This window comes from Lissotriton vulgaris, chromosome 1_1, assembly GCF_964263255.1.
Source record: "Lissotriton vulgaris chromosome 1_1, aLisVul1.2, whole genome shotgun sequence".
Lineage (NCBI taxonomy): Eukaryota > Metazoa > Chordata > Amphibia > Caudata > Salamandridae > Lissotriton > Lissotriton vulgaris.
In genome coordinates, this window is record NC_141685.1 from 987,592,011 (window position 1) to 987,612,502 (window position 20,492).

Genomic DNA, 20,492 nt, shown 5'->3' on the forward strand with positions numbered 1-20,492 from the left:
GGACTGTTTCCTGTACGATTTTAAAAAATCAACCGTTCAAGCAAGTCCATACCATACCCATCATAGATTTCATTTGGAATGAAGGAGTGAAATTAATGTAAACTCCAAATTCAATACCGGCACAACTGCCTCGCCTTGAGAAAAAATATAAGGCGCCCTTTGGATCTTCAACGTAACTTGTTGCACAAGCAAAGCCTGACTCAGTGGTCACCCAGGCTGCACAACGTCGTACATGTTATCCAACTTCTCCAATTACGGCTCCTCCGGATCGGGAGAGTCGTTTCGTGGACGCAAGTTTTCCATAATGGCCTCCACTACTGTGAGGGAGACTAATGCTTTAGCCATTTTAGGCCGTGACGACCGCCAGATGTGGTTGGACATGTCTGCCCTGGTGGCCCTCATCCCGGACGCTTTCAAGGCGGAAGCCTTAAAGATTCTTCAGGACGGAGAGAGAGAACGTCAGAAGAAATTGACTGCGCAGTTGACATTGCTTGCACTGGCTTTCGTCAGCTTGCTGGGGCAGCGGTCTTGCAGAGGCAGGGTTGGTTACGGTCCACCTCTTTCCGCTAGGAAGTACAGGCAAAAATCCTTGATATGCCGTATGACGGCGAGTCGCTTTTTGGGGCGCATGTCGAGGCATTACAGTCCATGAAGGACACTGATACTGCTCGCTCACTGGGGACTTTACAGTTTAGAAAGCAACCTTTTCGTGGTGCATGCGGACGCGGCACCTCCAACTTTTCGTGGAGGAAGCACTCAATATCGCTCCTACCACCAGGGTAATCCACGTTACCCCTCCAACAAACAGTAGTACACCCGGCAGCAGTCTTCAAAATCCTACAGGGGAAAGTCTTCATATAGAGGATCCACTCCCAAACGTCAATGACTTATTTATCCCCCCAAGTGTTAGAGGTCGAATCTCCCGGTTCTCTTATCAGTGGTCCTCCATCACCTTGGACCGCTGGGTTCTGGACATTGTAGCGAAGGGCCATGCTCTAGAATTCGTCAAGATTCCTCCTCCCACTCCCACTGTCTGGCCCGCCTCCTCCCTACCTCAAGGAGCTTTTCCATCAAGTTTGTCTTCTAATCAAAAAAGGTGCCGTGTTAGTGGTTCCCAAGTCTGAGGGGAAAGGGATTCTATTCCCGTTTTTTTCCTAATACTCAAGAAGACAGGAGACTGGCGACCAATCCTGGGTTTGCGAGCACTCAACCGGTATCTCAAGAGCCAATCCTTCTGCATACTTTCACTCGTAGAGATCTTGCGTCTTCTCTCCATGGGCGACTTAATGACCACCATCGACCTCCAGGATGCTTACTTCCATGTTCCAATTCTTCCATGGCATTGGAAGTACATACGCTTCCGGGTGGGATGGAGAGACTTCCAGTTCAAGGTGTTGCCTTTCGGCCTCCGATCCGCCCCTCGTGTCTTCACGAAAGTATTGGCTCCAGTGGTGGCTTACCTAAGTCTCCAGGACGTTCAAATCTTTCCATACCTGCACGACTGCCTCCTCGTCAGTCACGCAACCAGCTGCTTCAAGACGCTCGCCTTTGTCAGGACGTGTTACGCTCCCTCAGCCTCTCAATCAATGCCGACAAGTCCCAGGTCGACCCAGCTCCCTGCAGGAACTTTCTGGGAGCCACTTTAGACACAACGCTTGTCAAGGCATTCGTGTCACAAGAGCGTCAACAAAAAATCCTCCGCTTGGTGTGTCTGATTCGGGAAAAACAGTCTGTTTCAGTCCGGATCTTAAAGTCATTTCTGGGGATGGCATCGTCTTGCAGCGCTGATCCCAAATTGCAGGCTTCGGACTCTCCCCATTCAAGAGGAATTGGTTGTACAGTGGTGTCAGGTCACCGGTTCTTTCAACGACCCCGTCAGTGTCACCGCTCGCATGAGAGCAGCTCTCCAGTGGTGGGCGCAGCCATCCAACCTTGCAACAGGGACTTCTTTCCTCTCCACCGCTCCAGAACTCACTCTAACGGACGCCTCCTTAGAATGCTGGGGTTCTCACCTTCAAGGCCTCTCCATCAAAGGCAAATGGACTCTCCTTCAACGTTTTTGCACATCAACAGGCTGGAGTTGATGGCCATTTTTCTGGCACTCAAGTCGTTCCATCCTGTGATTCAAGGGGAGTCGGTGCTCATTCAGACGGACAATACCACCAGTATACACTATGTCAACAAGCAGGCCGGAACCAGGTCTCCACTCTTGTCTCGGCTGGCTCAGTCGATCTGGGATTGGGCAATCCGACATCAAGTTACCCTGACTGCAGTACATCTACCAGGCATCTACAACATCCTGGTGGATTCCCTCAGCAGATCCACGTCGTTGACCCACGAGTGGGAGTTGCATCAAAAAACTCTCGACCTAGTTTTTCAACGGTGGGGTCTTCCGTCTCTGGATCTCTTTGCAACCCCGGAGAACCTGAAATGCCCATCTTACGCAAGTTGGCTTCTGTAGTAGGGGATCTCTGTGTATAGTCATAATCTAGTGAATAGTCCCGCCCATGTCCGTGGACACCGGAGCAATCAAAAATAATCTGTGTCGAAAAAATGCAGAACTGCACAGACACTTAGGAGAGAGAATTTAAAGACATATAATGCAGCCTATAAACAGGCTACACCGTCCAGTACTTCAACTAGAAATTCCACCAAAAATCCACAAACAGCAAAGCCTGTCCAAATTTCCCTTGCCTTCAGCAAAAACCCCTCTGGAATGATAGAGAGGAAGACATGGACAGACAAGCCCCATAGGGTGCCATTATGTGGCTCAGAACAGGATACTGTGCCTTTAAGAGAACTTTCCAGAACTTCACAGTATCCCAGAATGCCCTGCAGGTCCCTTATACTTTGAGTTCTTTTTTTCCGGCTCCTGCTAGCAGGACCCTGGAGCATTGAGCTCTCCCTTTTTGGGAATTATTTGGTTTTTTTTCACTATTTTTCACAGATTTAGTACTTTATTGTACTGTGGGGCTTTTCTTCTTGGTTTTCTCACTGTTTTTTGTCGAATATGCCTGCATTATTGGACAAATGCCCGGAGTGCTCCAGGAGAAAGGCCAGGTCGGACCACCATGAGGTGTGTATCCTCTGCCTTCCAGCTTCCCATGTTCCAGAGGAGTGTTATCTGCCAAGGCTTCTCTGGAAGGACCCTGAGGGAAAGGAAGATCAGACTTCAGGGTCTCGAGGAAAGAAGACTGAAGGCACAAGGTGGGTCTGAAGGGGCTTCTTCTGCCCATGCTGAGGCCTTTGCGGGGCTCCCCAGGGGCAGGAAGACCAGCAAACGTCTCCATTCTCCGTCTGGATCCATTGCGCCCACTACGGCGTCGAGAGGAATGACTGCGGTCTGTTCCCCATCGTCGGAGACGAAACGACGTCGACGCTCGGCGTCGAGGAATGTCACAAGACCTTCGAAGTCCCCGGTGACTGTTTCATCGACGTCGCGATCGACGTCGACAAACCAGGCGTCTGCGCTCGCCGTCGAGGCGGTACCGCCGTCGGCGAAGAGGAGGCGGACGTCGTCGATGAGGTCCCCGCCGTCAAGGTCGCCGTCGAGGCACAGGTCGCCGTCTAAGCACGGGAGGCCGCCGTCGAGGCACAGGAGGCCGCCGTCGAGGCACAGGAGGCCGCCGTCGTGGCACAGGAGGCCGCCGTCGAGGCACAGGAGGCTGCCGTCGAGGCACAGGAGGCTGCCGTCGAGGCACAGGAGGCTGCCGTCGAGGCACAGGAGGCTGCCGTCGAGGCACAGGAGGCTGCCGTCGAGGCACAGGAGGCTGCCGTCGAGGCACAGGAGGCTGCCGTCGAGGCACAGGAGGCTGCCGTCGAGGCACAGGAGGCTGCCGTCGAGGCACAGGAGGCTGCCGTCGAGGCACAGGAGGCTGCCGTCGAGGCACAGGAGGCTGCCGTCGAGGCACAGGAGGCTGCCGTCGAGGCACAGGAGGCTGCCGTCGAGGCACAGGAGGCTGCCGTCGAGGCACAGGAGGCTGCCGTCGAGGCACAGGAGGCTGCCGTCGAGGCACAGGAGGCTGCCGTCGAGGCACAGGAGGCTGCCGTCGAGGCACAGGAGGCTGCCGTCGAGGCACAGGAGGCTGCCGTCGAGGCACAGGAGGCTGCCGTCGAGGCACAGGAGGCTGCCGTCGAGGCACAGGAGGCTGCCGTCGAGGCACAGGAGGCTGCCGTCGAGGCACAGGAGGCTGCCGTCGAGGCACAGGAGGCTGCCGTCGAGGCACAGGAGGCTGCCGTCGAGGCACAGGAGGTCTCCGTCGAGGATCGCCGTCGAGGCGAAGGCATCAACGCCGAGGAAGAGATGCTAGACGTCCAGGGGCCGACGCTCGCCATCTGGTCGCCGTTCGACGCCGAAAAGAGGTGGAAGGAGACCTGACGCCGTGGGAGGTTCCCCTGCGTCCCGGGCTGGAAAAGAAGGGGGTTCGCCTCACTCGGTGTATTCCGAGGTGTATACCCTGTCGGGGAAGGTGACTCCCCCTCCTCAGTTACCGAGGGGTCCCCCTCCGAGGACGCCTACTCCTCCTCCGTTGCCTCCACCTCAGCCTGGATCAGGGTTGCCTGAGAAGCCACCTCCGGTTCCACCGAGGTCGACTTCATTACCTAAGTTTCCGTCGCCTCCCAAGGGTACACCTAGACCGAAGGCTCCGTCCAAACCCAAGTCACCCGTTCCGGTGGGCCGGGTGGATCGTCCTCGGCCGAGGAGGTCCCGTTCACGCTCCGGACGGAGTGGTAGATCAAGGAGTCGTCATAGATCCTCCACCAGATCAAGGCGGCGCCATAGGAGGCGGGGGTCTAGGTCCCGCACGGACTCTTCCAGGACCCATTCCTACTCGCCGACCTTATCGGACTCCCCTGAGACCAGGAATTCTCCAGTGGACGACATTGCCACATTCCAGGAAGTACTCCTGAGGGGGGGCTGCGAAGTTGGGTATCACGGTGACGGCTCCAACACCTACGACGTCCTTGATATTCGAGACGCTTCACAAGAAGCACTTGTCTCGTCCTCTTCTGCCTCTGGTACCTGGATTGAAGGAACCTGCGGAGGAGCTGTTCCTCACGCCAGCGGTGGTGAAGGCCGCTCCGTCCCGGCTTCTAAAGAAGTACAGGGCCCCGGATTCGGACCCTGCCTTTCTGAGAATGGATCCGGTACCGGATTCAGTGATAGTGACGGCGGCCAGGAAATTGCATTCTACCTCCCCATCAACCGTGCCGCCAGATAAAGAGAGTCGATGGATCGACTCGGCGGGAAGGAAAGTGTGTGGGACCGCTTCTGCAGCCATGAAGGCTGCCAGCGATACAGCTCTGCTGGGCCGTTACGACCGGGCGCTGTGGGACTCCCTACAACAGTTCGTGGAACTGCTACCGAGAGACAGGAGGGAGGAGATCCTCAAGGAAAGGATGTTGGTATCTAACCAGGTGATCAGTGCAGCGGCGGACGCCTCCCTGTTGGCCGCACATGGTTACTGCCATGGAATCAATCCGCGGCGGCATGCCTGGCTACGGCTCACATCACTCAAGCCGGAGGCCCAGCAGCGGGTGGCCAATCTGCCCTTTTCCGGGGAGACCCTATTCGGAAAACACGCAGATGATGAGATGGCCCGCATGAAGGCGGAGGCGGAGACCCTGACGGCTGTGGGCTTGGAGAAGCCCAAAGAGAAGAAATCCTTCAGGCCTTTCCAGAGGCGCTACGGCGCGCAAGGAAGAGGACGGGGGCAGTCTTCGGGACAGCAGCAACAGCAGCAGTTCCGGAGACCCTTCCAGAAACGTCAGAAGGGTAGAGGGAGACAACAGTCCTCTACCGCGAACAAGGGCCCGGCCGGGTCTCGACCCTGAGCGGTTACTTCCCCTTCATCCGTTACCCGCTCCGGTGGGGGGAAGCGTTCAATTTTTTCTGGCAGAGTGGAGAAAAATTACTCAGGACAAGTGGGTGCTGAATATTGTTTGCAATGGATACAGTCTTCGGTTCATCAGCCCTCTTCCAGCGATCCCTCCGGTCAGCTCGCAGTATCAACTGCGCGAGCTCCAGGCGGAGGCCGATATCCTGTTAAGGAAAAGGGCGATAGAAGACGTACCTCTGTCTCTAAGAGGAAGAGGTCTGTACTCCCGGTTCTTCCTGGTTCGCAAGAAGGACAAGAACGAGTTCAGGCCCATTCTGGACTTGCGGCAGGCAAACAAGTGGATTCGCAGAGAAAAGTTTCACATGCTGTCGTTGCATCAGATTTTTCCTCAGTTGCAACAGGGGGACTGGCTTTGTGCCATAGACCTACAGGATGCGTACTTCCACGTGCCCATCGCGTACAAACACAGGAAGTTCCTGCGATTTCAAGTAGGCACCAACCATTATCAATACACAGTGCTGCCATTCGGGCTGAAATCTGCGCCCAGGACATCGAAGTGCATGGCAGTGGTAGCAGCACACCTCAGGAAGAACAAGGTGTTTGTCTACCCGTACCTGGACGATTGGTTGATCAAGGCCTCCTCCTTCTCGGAAGCTCAGGCAGACTTCCAGAAGACGTGCGTTCTCTTGAACAAGTTGGGGTTGCACATCAACTTATCCAAGTCTGTCCCGATCCCGGTCCAGTGCATTCAATACTTGGGAGCCACCATCAATACGCTGTCAGCAAGCCTGTCTCCTTCGGAGGAGCGACGGCGATCGATCCTTCGGAAGGCTCAGGCTCTTATGACCGCTCCATCTAAAACAGTGAGGACGGTGTCTTCTCTACTTGGGTCGATGGCCGCTTGTATTTTCCTCACGCCTCATGCACGACTACACATGAGACCTCTGCAGGAGTACATGGAGGACTAATGGGACCAGAGGAAAGGATCTTGGGATGACAAGATACGACGGTCTCTGCATGCTCTTCAGTCTCTGAAGTGGTGGTGTTCAGCGGAGAATCTCCTCAGAGGGGTTCCCTTCCACAAGGACATTCCTACTCAGACTATCGTGACTGATGCTTCTCTCCAAGGCTGGGGAGTGCATTCGGGAGACTTACAGATTCAAGGAACGTGGTCCCAGATGGAGTCCACTTACCATATCAACTTCCTGGAACTCAGAGCTGTTCACTTGGCACTGAAGGCCTTTCATCCGTCCTTCCAGACCAACTCTCTGCTTGTACAGACGGACAATACGACCACGATGTATTACCTCAACAAGCGGGGGGGGTCGAGATCACGCACCCTGTCTCGGGAGGCGCAGACGATCTGGTGCTGGCTTCTGGCCAGAGGATTGACAATAACGGCTACCCATCTACCAGGTGGGCAGAATGTTCAGGCAGACGCACTGAGCAGACTGATTCAGGAAAACCACGAATGGGTCATAAACTAAGACGTACTAGGAGAAGTCTTCGAAAGGTGGGGGACTCCAGACGTAGATCTGTTAGCCACCGCCGAAAACAGGAAATGCCGAGACTTCGCCTCCAGGTACTACCAGCAAGGGACGCTGGGGAATGCACTCTGGATCAACTGGTCGAACAGCTTTGTTTACGCTTTTCCGCCCATTCCCCTGATTCCAGCGGTGCTCGTGAAGCTGTCCCGGTCCAGGGCACGGATGATCCTGATTGCCCCGGAATGGCCCAGACAGTGGTGGTTCACGGACCTTCTACACCGGTCTCTCCTTCCACACATACGGCTGCCGTGCAGGCCAGACCTTCTCACGAAGTTCGGGGGGCAGATGTTGCACCCCAACCTCTCGTCCTTGAGTTTGGCGGCATGGCTCCTGCCCGAAGATTGCATGGACATACTGAAGGAGTCTGAGACCTTCCACTCGGACTTCCTATGCTTACAAGTGGAAAAGGTTCTGTATCTGGTGCCAGTCTAAGAACTATGACCCGACGACGTGCAAGGAAGACTTAACCACATCCGCGCTAGTTGAATTCTCCTTCTATGCTGAGATTTTAAAAAACCCATGCTCCATGACGAGCTGGGCTCGTCATCAGTGTGCGAGGAGGCTACACCATGACGAGCCCAGCTCGTCATGAGCCTGGAAGGGGTTAATCCTTCCCTACCTTCTGCATTTGCCACAGTCTGGCCTTAATGTTCATTCCATTAAGGTTCATCTTGCTGCATTGACTGCCTACAGGAAATGCCCTTCACAGACTTCCTTCTTCCAGATCCTTGTGATCAAAGATTTTTTGGAAGGCTTGAAGAAAGTGTTCCCTCTTGTCAGGCTTCCTTCCCCTTCATGGAAATTGAATGTGGTGCTGTCCAGATTGATGAAGGAGCCTTTTGAACCTATTCATAAGGCTTCGTTGCAGCACCTGTCCTGGAAGGCGGCGTTCCTTGTGGCCATTACATCGGCCCGCAGGGTGAGTGAAATTCAGGCGTTGTGTTGCCAAGAACCTTATACTGTATTTCATGCTGCTAAGGTTATGCGTACTCACCCTAAATTTCTTCCCAAGGTTATTTCTGATTTTCATGTCAACCAGACCATAACGTTGCCTACGTTCTTTCAGAATCCTTCATCTCCAGCGGAAAGGTCTTTACATTACATTCCCTGGATGTTAGGAGGGTGTTGAAGTTTTATCTGGATAAAACCAAAGATATTCGTAGGTCAGACCAATTGTTTGTCAATTATGGTTCGGTCAGGACATGTCTTGCTACCTCTAAGCAGTCCATCTCTAGGTGGATTGTGTCCTGCATACAGTTGTGTTACCAAAAAGCTAATAAGACCTTAGGGGGTAAACCTAAGGCTCATTCCACCAGGGGAAAAGCTGCCACGACAGCTTTACTCCGTAATGTTCCGATTGCAGAGATCTGCAAGGCGGCCACTTGGAAGTCGGTTCATACCTTTGCTAAGCATTACTGTCTAGACATTGATGCCAGGGCAGATGCTCAGGTTGGGCATGCTTCGCTGTGGAATTTGTTCGCACAATAGTGGTGTTACTTTCTTTTCACCACCGCCGCTTTGGTGTGGGGTTGGGCTTGCCATTCTATTCACTAGATTATGACTATACACAGAGATCCCCTACAACAGAAGGAGGAGTGTCTGTCCTGTAACTCCAGTTCTGTAGTAGGGGTATCTCTGTTATAGTCATAAGCGCCCGCCCTCCTCCCCAGTGGAGATAATTAATCATGTACGGAATGCTACAGGTCTGGCGTGCTACGCCTTCAAAAAGAACTGAAAGTAAAAAAACCTTCTGTGCATTCTGGGATACTGGGAGAAAGTTCTGGAAAGTTCTCTTAAAGGCACAGTATCCTATTTAAGCCACATAATGGCAGCCTATGGGGCTTTTCTGTCCATGCCTTCCTCTCTATCATTCCAGAGTCTTTTACTGGTAGAGGCAAGTTTCTCTATGGTAGAAACTGGGCAGGCTGTGTTGTGTGTGGTGGTGTTTGGTGGAATTTCTAGTTGAAGTACTGGACAGTGTAGCCTGTGGATATAGGCTGCATTATTTCTTTAAATTCCCTCTTTAGTGTCTTTGCAGTTTCTGCATGATTTGACAATTTAAGAGATTATTTTTGATTGCCGGGGTCCACGCACATGGGCGGGACTATTCACTAGATTATGACTATAACAGAGATACCCCTACTACAGAACTGGAGTTACAGGACAGAAACTACTCCTTTTTCTTTAATAACTCCAAAACTACTGAACAGATTTTCACCAAATTACAAAAAGCACTCTTTCTGGACCAAGATCTAGCAAAGGCCCTTGCACCATGGAGTTGGCGGTTGTCCAGCCCCTGAGGGGCCCGGTTTAGTCCTAGGCCAATAAATATCAGATGTTGGAAACATGGGGGTGTAGGAGGGATTGAAGGGGGGAATGGGTTGGGCATCATTGTCTGCAGCCTTTTGCTTTGCAGAGACTGGGCCAATGTTATGAACGCAAGTAGTCTTGCCCCTTTATTTTCAATTCCTCTTCTTTGACTTAACATGTATAGCAACCTCTGTGCATGCCGTTGTACGCAAGGGTCAGAATGCCTCCCTCTTTTCTTCATTTTTAAATGCATGTTTTTTCAATGGAGTGGGACAGTTGCAATATCTGCTGCCCTTATTGTGATGCGAAAGAACAAATGCAAAACCTTGTACCAGTAACTAAGCACTTGAGTGAATGTTATTCGTGAACGTTTGTTGTTGCACTTTAGCTCTAGCACATATGCATATTTGTATATAAATAACGTATAGCACAGTTTTTGGTAGTTGCACTGGACTAAAGGTTCTTAACATTCATGCCCGTAAGCCTGGGTCTGCACATGTCTTAATTTAAAAACTAAACAGTTTTTACTTTTCTTTCACAGCATCGCGTGTGGAGCCAGTGCGTGATATCCGTTGTGAATTCTGTGGGGAGTACTTTGAGAACCGCAAAGGTCTTTCCAGTCATGCACGCTCCCACCTTCGCCAGATGGGAGTGACTGAGTGGTCTGTCAATGGCTCTCCTATTGACACACTGAGGGAGCTTCTGCAGAAAAAAGCTAAACCTTTCCTAATCAAGAAAGAGCCCAACACAGCCAGTCCGGAGTCTCCGCTCCAACGATCACCTACATTACTACATGCCAAGCCACATAGAGACGAGGGACTTAGCCCAAACTCCTCTGGGAAAGTTCTCCAGATGATGCCAATGTCCCCTATGGGGGGGAGACCTGGCAGGCCAATCCAACAACATCCTGGCACCTCTACTATAAACCGGGACATCCAGCTTTCCTTGGTTGGTGGCAAGCCCCATGGACCCTTTTTCACGCCACTCTCCATGAAAAGGCCTCTGCAAGAGGAAAGGATGATTCAGTCAGGAGAGCTAAAGCCCAAGGCGTACATTCAGTCTGAGCTGCATTTCAAATCTAAACCAAAGCTCACCCAGGAAAAATCACTGTTGCAAACATGTAAGTGAAGCTACCCTTCTGTAATCGTAAATCCTAACTTTACCACTGAGGTGCCCACTACTTCCTTTATTAGTGGGTGTTGTAAATTTGTGTGTTTTCTGAGGATATACCCAAGCTGTATGTGCAGGGAAATCAAAAACCTCAAGTGGTTTACTGTCTCCTAATGCTCTGTTACAGGTTTGCTCTCCCCTTCCCAAATGGTTCTTACCTCCCAAGTCTTTCCTTTTACAATCCATCCTGTTCATCAAACCCAAGATGTTTGAATTCCTCTCCCTATTGATCTCGAAGATTTGTGGCAACAGTTTGAGGATCCTATTTCGGAGGTGGTTGGTGGGCCAATTGTTTACATTGGGAAAGCGGAGGAAGGTCAGACACTGTGGATCCCACATTGAACACAAATGACATTATCTAGGAGATATCGTGGATGTTGGGGACGAAAGGGAGTGACAGACAATTGCTGCTCTCGTAGTGTGGTGTATATGATAGTTCAACTGTACCTTAGTTCTTTGCATAGGGAAGTTTGCACTACTTATTGTGGAGCTTTGACTCTGGTGTCTGTAACACAAGCCTGCTCAGTTTTACTTATGTGACTTGTCCCTTTCCTTTATAGTTAAGAAATGCTAGGCAGCAGGCAGTCTTTGCAGAGCACAGGTCAGTTTCATCAGGAAAAGGAGCCCTGGTAGAGTGGGCAAGCACATGCCTACTTGTGTCCAGGTCACATTCGTTCATCTGTGTTTTTTTCTGTATTCTTTCTGGAATATTCCTATTATAAGCAACAAAGCATGTTAAAGCCTTATCAACAAAGCCTCACTGTGGTGTGGGGAGGATGAAAATTGGGAGGGTTCAAAACAGCCAAGACCTTAGGTTGGGGCTTCCTCTAACATAGCTCACTCTAAATACCCTTAGGTAATCTTACATCTGAGTTTGCTGTGAGACTAAACTCTGATGTAAGGGTTTGTTTACTGAGCACCCAGTTTTAAACCTGGGTATGTCAGCGGACAGGTCAAGAGGGAGTGATGAAAGGGGTGCGTCATAGGGGCAGGGGGTTGGCACTGTGCATAGTCTATGTGGGCATTTGCAACCCTCTAACCTGTGTCTGTTTTGTGCGAGCTTGACATCCCCTGGCCCACCAGTCAACCCCTTCCGCCACCCTACAATCCTGACACTTAGCAGTTCAGATGGTCCTTGAAATGATATTGAACATCCCCAGGTAGAGCTTAGAGGGTCTTTTATTCATCCCATGGTAACAGGCATCAATCAGTCTGCCATTATTTGTGTCTGTATGGTCCTCCAGACAGAGTCCATCCATCACAGATATTCAGAATGAGTTACGTTATGATTATGAAGGCTCAGACTACCCTAGAGTGTTTGCTGGTCACTGCGCCAGCTACCACCCCTACCTTTTCCCTGGAGAAATCCAAAAGGAACACTGCACAATGTCATATCCTAATACATCCTCCCCGTGTCTGTCCTACTGTAGATAGTGGCCCTGAGAGAGTGATAGAATGCCACTTTGGCCTTTGTCATGACCATGGGAGCATGGTTTCTTCAGAGGGGATTGCACCATACAGGGTCTTTAGTAAGTCTAAGATAAGTACAAATTTCAACTAACTAAAAGGTTGCATGGGGGTGGTGTTTCTTACCCGTTCTTGAAGGTAGTACAGACCATATTCATGTGAGTTAAGCGCACAGTTCTCTCAAAGTAGTAGAATGGTCCCTGGTATAAACACACTAGCAGAACTGTTTGCAGCAGGAGAAAAAGGAAAATTCCAGCAGTTCATATCCATGCCTATCGCCGCTAGGGAATGTGCTGTCAGTAAGGTTTTATGGGATTTTTTGTTACAATTTTCCTCCAGTAGCACCAGTACCTTTATCCTTGGAGATGTTCCAGCCCCCCCCCCCCTCCCCTTCCCCCATGATATTTATTCTGATGGCTCCTAAGCGGCGACATAAAGCAGGATTTTTTTTCCTCTCACGTCCTGCAACTATTGCACAGATTGCATCAATAGGGCTCAAAATCATAAAAATGATACTAGAACTGCTGGTCTAGTAATTTGAATAATCTACTCGACCTAACTGTAATGCACTTGACCCATAAACTGATCTCAAAATGTGTGATCCTAGGCAAATATTTTCTTATGAAGCCGCCTTTTTCTTTCACATATGAGAGCACCTTCAAATATGCAAGTTCACCATTTCTGCTGTACAAAAAACCTTTGATTAACTAGACTAAATGTTTGCTACATGTATAACCAGAATCGAGCCCATATATAGGGTGCACATGATCCTTGCCTCCTTGGGCCTTTTCTATGACCGTTTTTTGCAGTCACAAACGAGAAATTGGCTGTTTGCGACTGCAAAAAAAGGGTGGTGGTATGTACTAACGCTTTTTTGCGACTAGGTGACTTGCAAAATAGTGTTTGCGAGTCGCTTTTAGGAAGGGGCGTGTCAAGGGTGACCCTTTCTTACAGCCAGTCAGAATGGTATGTACAATTGTTTAGGTCGCAAAACACTAAGTTTGCCGCTCGCAAACAGGAAGTCCCAAGGGAACCCCTTCCTCTTTTGAATGGGTGCAAAAATATGCTTAAGAGCAGGCAGTGGTCCCAGGGACCACTGCTTGCCCTTAAAAAATAAAATTCCAAATGTTCATTTTTTTTTTTTAAAACTCCTCCAGTTTTCCTTTAAGGGAAACTGGCTGCATTTGAAAAAAAAAGTTGCTTTATTGAAAAATCAAACACAGGCATGTGGGTCTCCTATACCTAACAGGCCACCATCCCTTTATTTGCAGGCCATTACCAATGGGTCACAATTTGTGACCTGCCTCATAAATGTTAACTAGGCAGGTCCCTTACGACCCATTTGAGAATCGCAAACAGTGTCTTAGACACTGTTGTGCAATCCATTTTGCGTGTCGCAAAACATTGCAATTTATGACTCGCAAAATGGTATGGTTGTACATCTGGCCCTTAGTTAACTAACACTGGCATCTGGTGCAGCCCAGGATGAAATGGGAACTTTTGGCCCAGCCCTTTGCTAGAGGGGGATTCGAAGCACCTGACATGGGACTCTATTTTTACTGCACCCAAGCACACTTTATAGCATATTGGATACGACCGCCACCATATATGCTGCACTTGGCTGTGGAACAGGGATACATGCATATTGTTCTGACCACGGCATTCCTGGGTTCCACCAAGCACTCGAGGGGTAAAGACCTGACGACAGTAGACTGTACGAACGCAGCCTGGCAAAAAATTGCCCAACGGCTAAAAGCATCTATGCTCTACTCCCCTCTGCTGGGAATACCACATCACCCAGACCTCCCAGTAGCACACGAAGTGGGCTGCCGACAAATGCTTCGGAAGATCGAGAAACTGACATGGAAAGACATGCATGAAAATTGAACTTTCTGTATACTTGAAGCTTTTTTCCGGGATTGCCAGCCCACACCAATGCAATTGTTTCTGTGTGTGCGATTGAGACAGGACGTTAAAAAGGCTACCCCCAACTTTCCAGCTGAGCCGGCAATGCTGGCTCTACTACACACCTTGCTGCAAAACCCTACGTCCACACATGTTGTCTCCATGCTTTATCCCGCTACCCAAGCAAACAGCCCTGACCAAAAGCTGAGTTTACTGGGAAGAAGAGTTTGGAGCGCCCAATAGTGATGACCAATGGGCATACTGCTGTCAACAAACTGAGGTTTCAGCAAGTAGCCGGTTAAGAATCATACACTTTAAATACTTACATTGTTTATATTACACCCCAACAAAACTCTATTGATTAGGACTCCGAGACACTGGCCGGTGTGATAGGTTTAACAGGGAGGGAGCAGGTTTTTTACACCTGGCATGGGAATGTGAGCCTGTTTGGGAATATTGGCAACAGGTTTTGGAAGCTCTTCTAGAGCAAATGATAGACTCCATGTTCCCGAGCACCCTACTGACAACATTGCTGGGATACACAGCGGAAATAGAGATGTCAGTTAGGAGATACATATCGTTGGGATTACTCTTGGCTAAACGTCGAATAGTGTGCAGATGGGGGAGGATAAGGGCAGTCAAATTTGAGGAATGGATACGCGACCTCATACACTGCCAAGATCAGCTGATTACATATGCAGAGTTAATGCCGATCACATCCAGACTGCAACATATGGGATCCGCTACCGAATTACCCGACTGAACACCAAAATGAGCTGGATAACACTGAAAGGAACACATAGAAGTAGGCAAAACATTGGGGAATGAGGGAGAGGCGGGGAGGAGGCATGAGCAATTGAGGAGGCATGCCCCAACGTTATAACTATTGTAAAGAGCGATATACGTAGGAGCATAAGATGACAAAGGTAGCTGGCTATTAATACTATAGCCCTGTCTGTAACTACTAGGACATTCCTGCGCTTAGTTAGCTGCGAAAACAATGGATTGAGGAATCATCCACTGAATGTGAAATTTATAATGTGTATGACTGCAACATGTATTAGAAAGTTATGAATGTATATCTGTGTATAATTGTTATTGAAGATTTGTAATGAGTCAGAAAACTGAAGAAAAGAAGAAAATAATAAACTATCCCTGCTTCAACTCCCATGGCCTCCATGGAGGACCACAACTTGCTGTGGTCCACTCAAGTCAGATGCTGCAGATAAATCCATGAAGGCCATGTAGAGCTGTCCCTTCTTTGCTATAGCATATTTAGAAGCTACTAATGTAAAATTAAGACTCTGATCGAGAGTCCCCCTGCCCTTCCTGAAACCGTATTCTACTGCCGCAAGGATGTTGTTTTCCTCCTCCCAGTGAGCAGGAGTCTTCCCATAAGTTTGGCTGAGCTGTTAATTAATGAGAGAGGACGGTAATTTACTGAGTTTGATCCGTCCCCCTTCTCGTAGACCGGGATAATCACGGAGCGCTTCCAGGAGGTCAGAGGACCGGTTTTTGCCAATGCATTTAAGACCATAGTCGGCAGAGGCACCCATAGGGGTTTAATAACAAGAAATAGATCCACTGGGACCCCATCCGGACCAGCTGCCTTCAATGCAAATTAGGTCAAGTCAAAGCTCTATTTCTTTGAGTTTGAACTTCAGTGGGGGAAGGGTAAATTTGGCTTGTGACGAGTAACTCTACAATATTATCATCCTTCTTTTGAAAAATGGCCTGGAAGTGAGCTACCCATGTATCCTCGTCAATATGCGAGTCCAGTGATGGCCCACCTTTCTCTTGCACGAAAGGCCGTTAACCACTTCCCAAAATAGTTTGGTGTTCCTCGTGGATGAGGCGTGCTGTAACTTCTCCCAAGATTCTTCTTTCAACTGATTCTTTCTTTTTTCCCTTGCTAGTTTTTTTTTTGTAAATTATTTTTATTGTTGCATGAAAATTACAATTACAGACACGCAATCAGTATATGTTCAGTTATGCATCATTCTCGGACAGTGTCATTCACATGAATATCAAACAGTTCAATTTTCCTGTTACCTGTTTATCCTTATCCCTACTATAACATATTCAAACTCCCCCCCCCCCCCCCCCCCAGCACCTACAAATCACACTAATTGTTCTCAACTCCGGTAATGTCTCATGTTCTTAGATCATTGTTGTTACCCTACTGTCGTCGCTCCTCTCACTACAACGTATGCTCAGCATGATATGTTATCGAATTCTGCAACCCAGCCTGCAAATATGTGCGTGACTCCACCCTGCGAACAAACAAATGTGACGCGACAGACGTAGTGTGGGTATAGTTCTACTGGTACACCTTTCAACTGAAGAAACTCACTCAAAGTGCGTCTTGGCACACTCTTCGAACTCCCCTAGTACCGAGTTCCAATCCAATGATATGTGCGTTTTTCTGAGGCCCCTGCGTTCTTCCCTTTGCAATTCCAAACCTTCCGCTTTCCCCCCACCTCAATACCTCTCCATGCCAGTGCGGGATGTCTGGCGGCCTGGCTGATTTCCATTTCATGGCTATCGCTCTTTTTGCTAACAATAATGCTAGATCCACGAATCTAGTCGCCACACTCCTTTTCTTTTCTTTGTGACCCAGACCCAAGATGCTGAATAGGAGTGACATGTAAGGCCTGCCCGGGGGTAACTCTACAATATTATCATCCTTCTTTTGAAAAATGACCTGGAAGTGAGCTACCCATGTATCCTCGTCAATATGCGAGTCCAGTGATGGCCCACCTTTATCTTGCACGAAAGGCCGTTAACCACTTCCCAAAATAGTTTGGTGTTCCTTGTGGATGAGGCGTGCTGTAACTTCTCCCAAGCTTCTTCTTTCAACTGATTCTTTCTTTTTTCCCTTGCTAGTTTATATGCCACCCCACAGTTACTAATTTAAGTCTCGATTTCGTGGTTTAAGCTTGTGGATCTTTTAGCCTGGCTGCGTCTTAAAAGCAGTCCTTATCAAAGCAATGAATTGTGGAGCCGGGTTTAGTTTTAGAATTTGAACAGGTTAATTGGGTCCTTTTATGTTCCAAAATGCTTTCAAAAGGTTTTGCTGTTTTTCGTTAGCCTGAGGGTTTAGCACAGAGAGATCTTGTTTCCAGTTATAAGAATAATCTCAGTAATTAAGATGTTTACATCCACTTTGTCCCATTTTAAAGTGAATCCATTCTTTCTTTGATAGATTGGATTAAGGATGAGTACTCAATGTACTGCATGTCATCTTAACATTTAGGTTGCTTATGTTCCCATCATGGCTCTCCGAGTGAATTACATAGTCAATAGCTGAACAGGCCCCTGCCCTATAAAAGGTGGTGTCTGGGTCACCTGTACATAGATTTATATCATTTCTAATTTCCAATTGGTATAATTTCTAATTTCCAATTGGTATGAGACTAATACATTATTTAAGGTGCTACCATGACCTGCATGGTCAAAATGACAGCCTCCCAATTTTGATCCATGACTCCACATAAGCACTGCTTCTGTCTGGGGCATCGATTTGCATTGAAATCATCTACCCATATAACTTTTAATGGTTTTGGGTGGTTATGGATCAGAACTTCCATGGTTCTGCCTAAGGCCTCAACTACTAAAATTAGATTTGTAAAATTATTATTGGAATAATTTATTAGTATCGGGTCACTATTTTGGTGACCTTTTACAATTAATATATGAAAATATGGTGGTGTTCCAGAATGCGGCTATTTTAAACTAAGTTGTATTTGCAACTAGTGTTAAAATACCACCCTTTGCTCTTCCTCTTGTGGATGGGTGGGCGGAGTTTTGAAATGAGCGATAGCCATTTAGCTAGATTGGGGCTATCTCCCATGTCTCTTAGAGGCAAATGATAGGTGAATTCACTAGTTCTGTATGCCAGTCGTTATCCCTTTTGATGTTATAGCCTGTACAATTCCAGGTAAGGAAAATGAGATTACCTTCTGATCTAGTCCTAGTTGCCTTTGTATGATTGAGTCCTTCCTCACTATCTTGCTAATTACTGCTTCCTGACTCTGTGTTGCGGATTGTACGACTGTTGGCTCTAGTGGGTACCTTGCCATGTGGGCCCTCTATCAACTTCCTCATTTATGGAGTGTCACCTTACAAGAAGGAGGGAGTAAATCGCAACTATCTTAAGTTCTCCAGTGCGGCATATCTGTTTCTAGTAAGAATATTTAACATGATTATCTGTTGGGGGAAGAATAGGTTACCCATTTCACTAGTAGAGTTTTTGTCAGTGAGATATGAATCTAGATTGTTGTTGTACATTCCAGTTTGCGAGTCGCAAAACGTTGCAATTTATGACTCGCAAAAGGGAATGGTCGTACATCTGGCCCTCAGTTAACTAATGGCACGGTCATCTGGGCAGGAGCAGTAATAATTCCCAGTTCATGTTTAAAAACTCACTTTTCATAAATATATTACTAAAACGTGATAGTGTACTTCCATTTACAAATAGCATATTTTCCATTGAAATGGCCACAAAACTTTCCCACTAACATGTAGTTTCACATAGTGAATAAATGTTTGGAAATTGGGGTTCAGCAAAAATGTGTAAACATTTTTACAAAATAAAGTGTTTTAGTTTTGAGCATATGAAAATATTTTTTTCCTGCAGAATTACAAAAATGTCTTCATAACTAAATATATTTGAACTGATTGGATAATTCACTTAGCTATTTCCGTGTTGTATTAGAAAAAAGGCTGACATCTTGCAGCCTTTTATTTCACATGCTTTGCCCAGTTAATTTGTAGCACAGTTCACTTTTCAAACTCCTCTAACTTCTGTCACAGGAAAAATAAATGTAGAAAGACAAATTGACTTCTGACCTCTGTCTCTGAAAGCCAGCAAATGTAACAAGACAACAAGATTTAAAGGCTTCTTTAATACTCTTTCACTTTGTGAGTAATAAAGATGCCTTTAAATCTAGTTCTTTTGTCACATTTGCTCTTTCAGAGACAGAGGTCAAAAGTCAGTTTGTCTTCCACAGAAGTTAGAGAATTTTCAGCTCGCCCTAGTCCCTGCAAATAGCTCGTCCTGATATAATCTTGCTTGACAATGCGTGTGGATTTTTCGACTCCTGATCACGAGGGTTACATCGGACTCTGTGGTTCCTGTGATTGCTGAATTCAGCCACTTTTAACTACCAGAGAATACACGTGTAGGTTATCCACTAGACAGTGCTACCGTAAAGTGAAAGGGTACATAAAGTGCTGCAGAAATATGAACACACATATGATGCGGCAGTGTTAGATTCCTCGCTTATCTAGTTAAATGCAAGCTGGCTTATGCATCTTTGAATTCATTTGTCAGACGTTGCTGCTTACATAAGGAGAATGCTCACAAAGCAGGGTTTTCTTTTCAATTCCACTAATTAATCAATTTCTTGAGGGAGCTGAGAGACTTCCCCTTTGCTTGCTAACCACAGCTTCCAGAAGGAACTGCTTTACCGTTTCAATAGAGCATGGGTATCTACAGCTTCACATTCTGCGAAGGAAAATTTGTACTTGTCTTGTAACCTGTACATAGCTTGTAGTGCTGTAGAGTCACATGTGTTATTACACTTCTCAAATTAAAAAATCCTTGTTGTCTTTTATGTTACTACTCTCCTCCAACATTACTCAGTTTCCTTTTGACTTTAACATTTCACAATAAAGTGCAATTTTGATCTCTGGTTGACTTGTGCACAACCTGTCTTGATTCTCATGCATCACTTGTTTTTCAGCATCTGAAGCCTGTTGTGAGCTCTGTGGCCTCTACTTCGAGAACCGTAAAGCCCTAGCTAGTCATGCCCGTGCTCACCTTCGCCAGTTTGGTGTGACAGAGTGGTGTGTCAATGGTTCACCAATTGAGACGCTGACTGAGTGGATCAAACACAGGCCTCAAAAAGCTGGAGCCTACCGCAGCTACATCCAAGGAGGAAGACCGTTCACCAAAAAATTTCGCAAAGGGGCTCACTCTGGTGACAGGGAATCACTAATTAAAAAGCCATCTATGATGTTACAGTCTCCTGGTGCACCTGTGACATTGAAAGGTCTGGAGAATGACGGCTCAAACACCGAGTCCAGCAGATCTGTTGATAATGGAAGTAGCAGCAACATCATAGACTCTCCTTCGTTGGGGTCTTCTTCACTGCATATGCAGAGGGAGGAGTTTCTTTCACAGAATATTAACAGTGAGTCAATATTTTTGTCTGTTAGGGGAATGCTAAAAGTTGGGTTGGATTTACTA

General features: G+C 47.9%; 1 protein-coding gene across 7 annotated transcripts in view; it reads left to right on the top strand.

Moving 5' to 3' along the window:
• The window catches only part of WIZ (WIZ zinc finger), a 778,954-nt gene that overhangs the window by 644,720 nt on the left and 113,742 nt on the right, over window positions 1-20,492 (top strand). For all 7 annotated transcript variants that reach the window (XM_086960680.1, XM_086960724.1, XM_086960697.1 and 4 more), the window contains 2 exons: window positions 10,239-10,817; window positions 19,987-20,436. In XM_086960680.1, coding sequence (XP_086816806.1) covers window positions 10,239-10,817; window positions 19,987-20,436 — 1,029 coding nt within the window. The remainder of the gene's footprint in view (window positions 1-10,238; window positions 10,818-19,986; window positions 20,437-20,492) is intronic.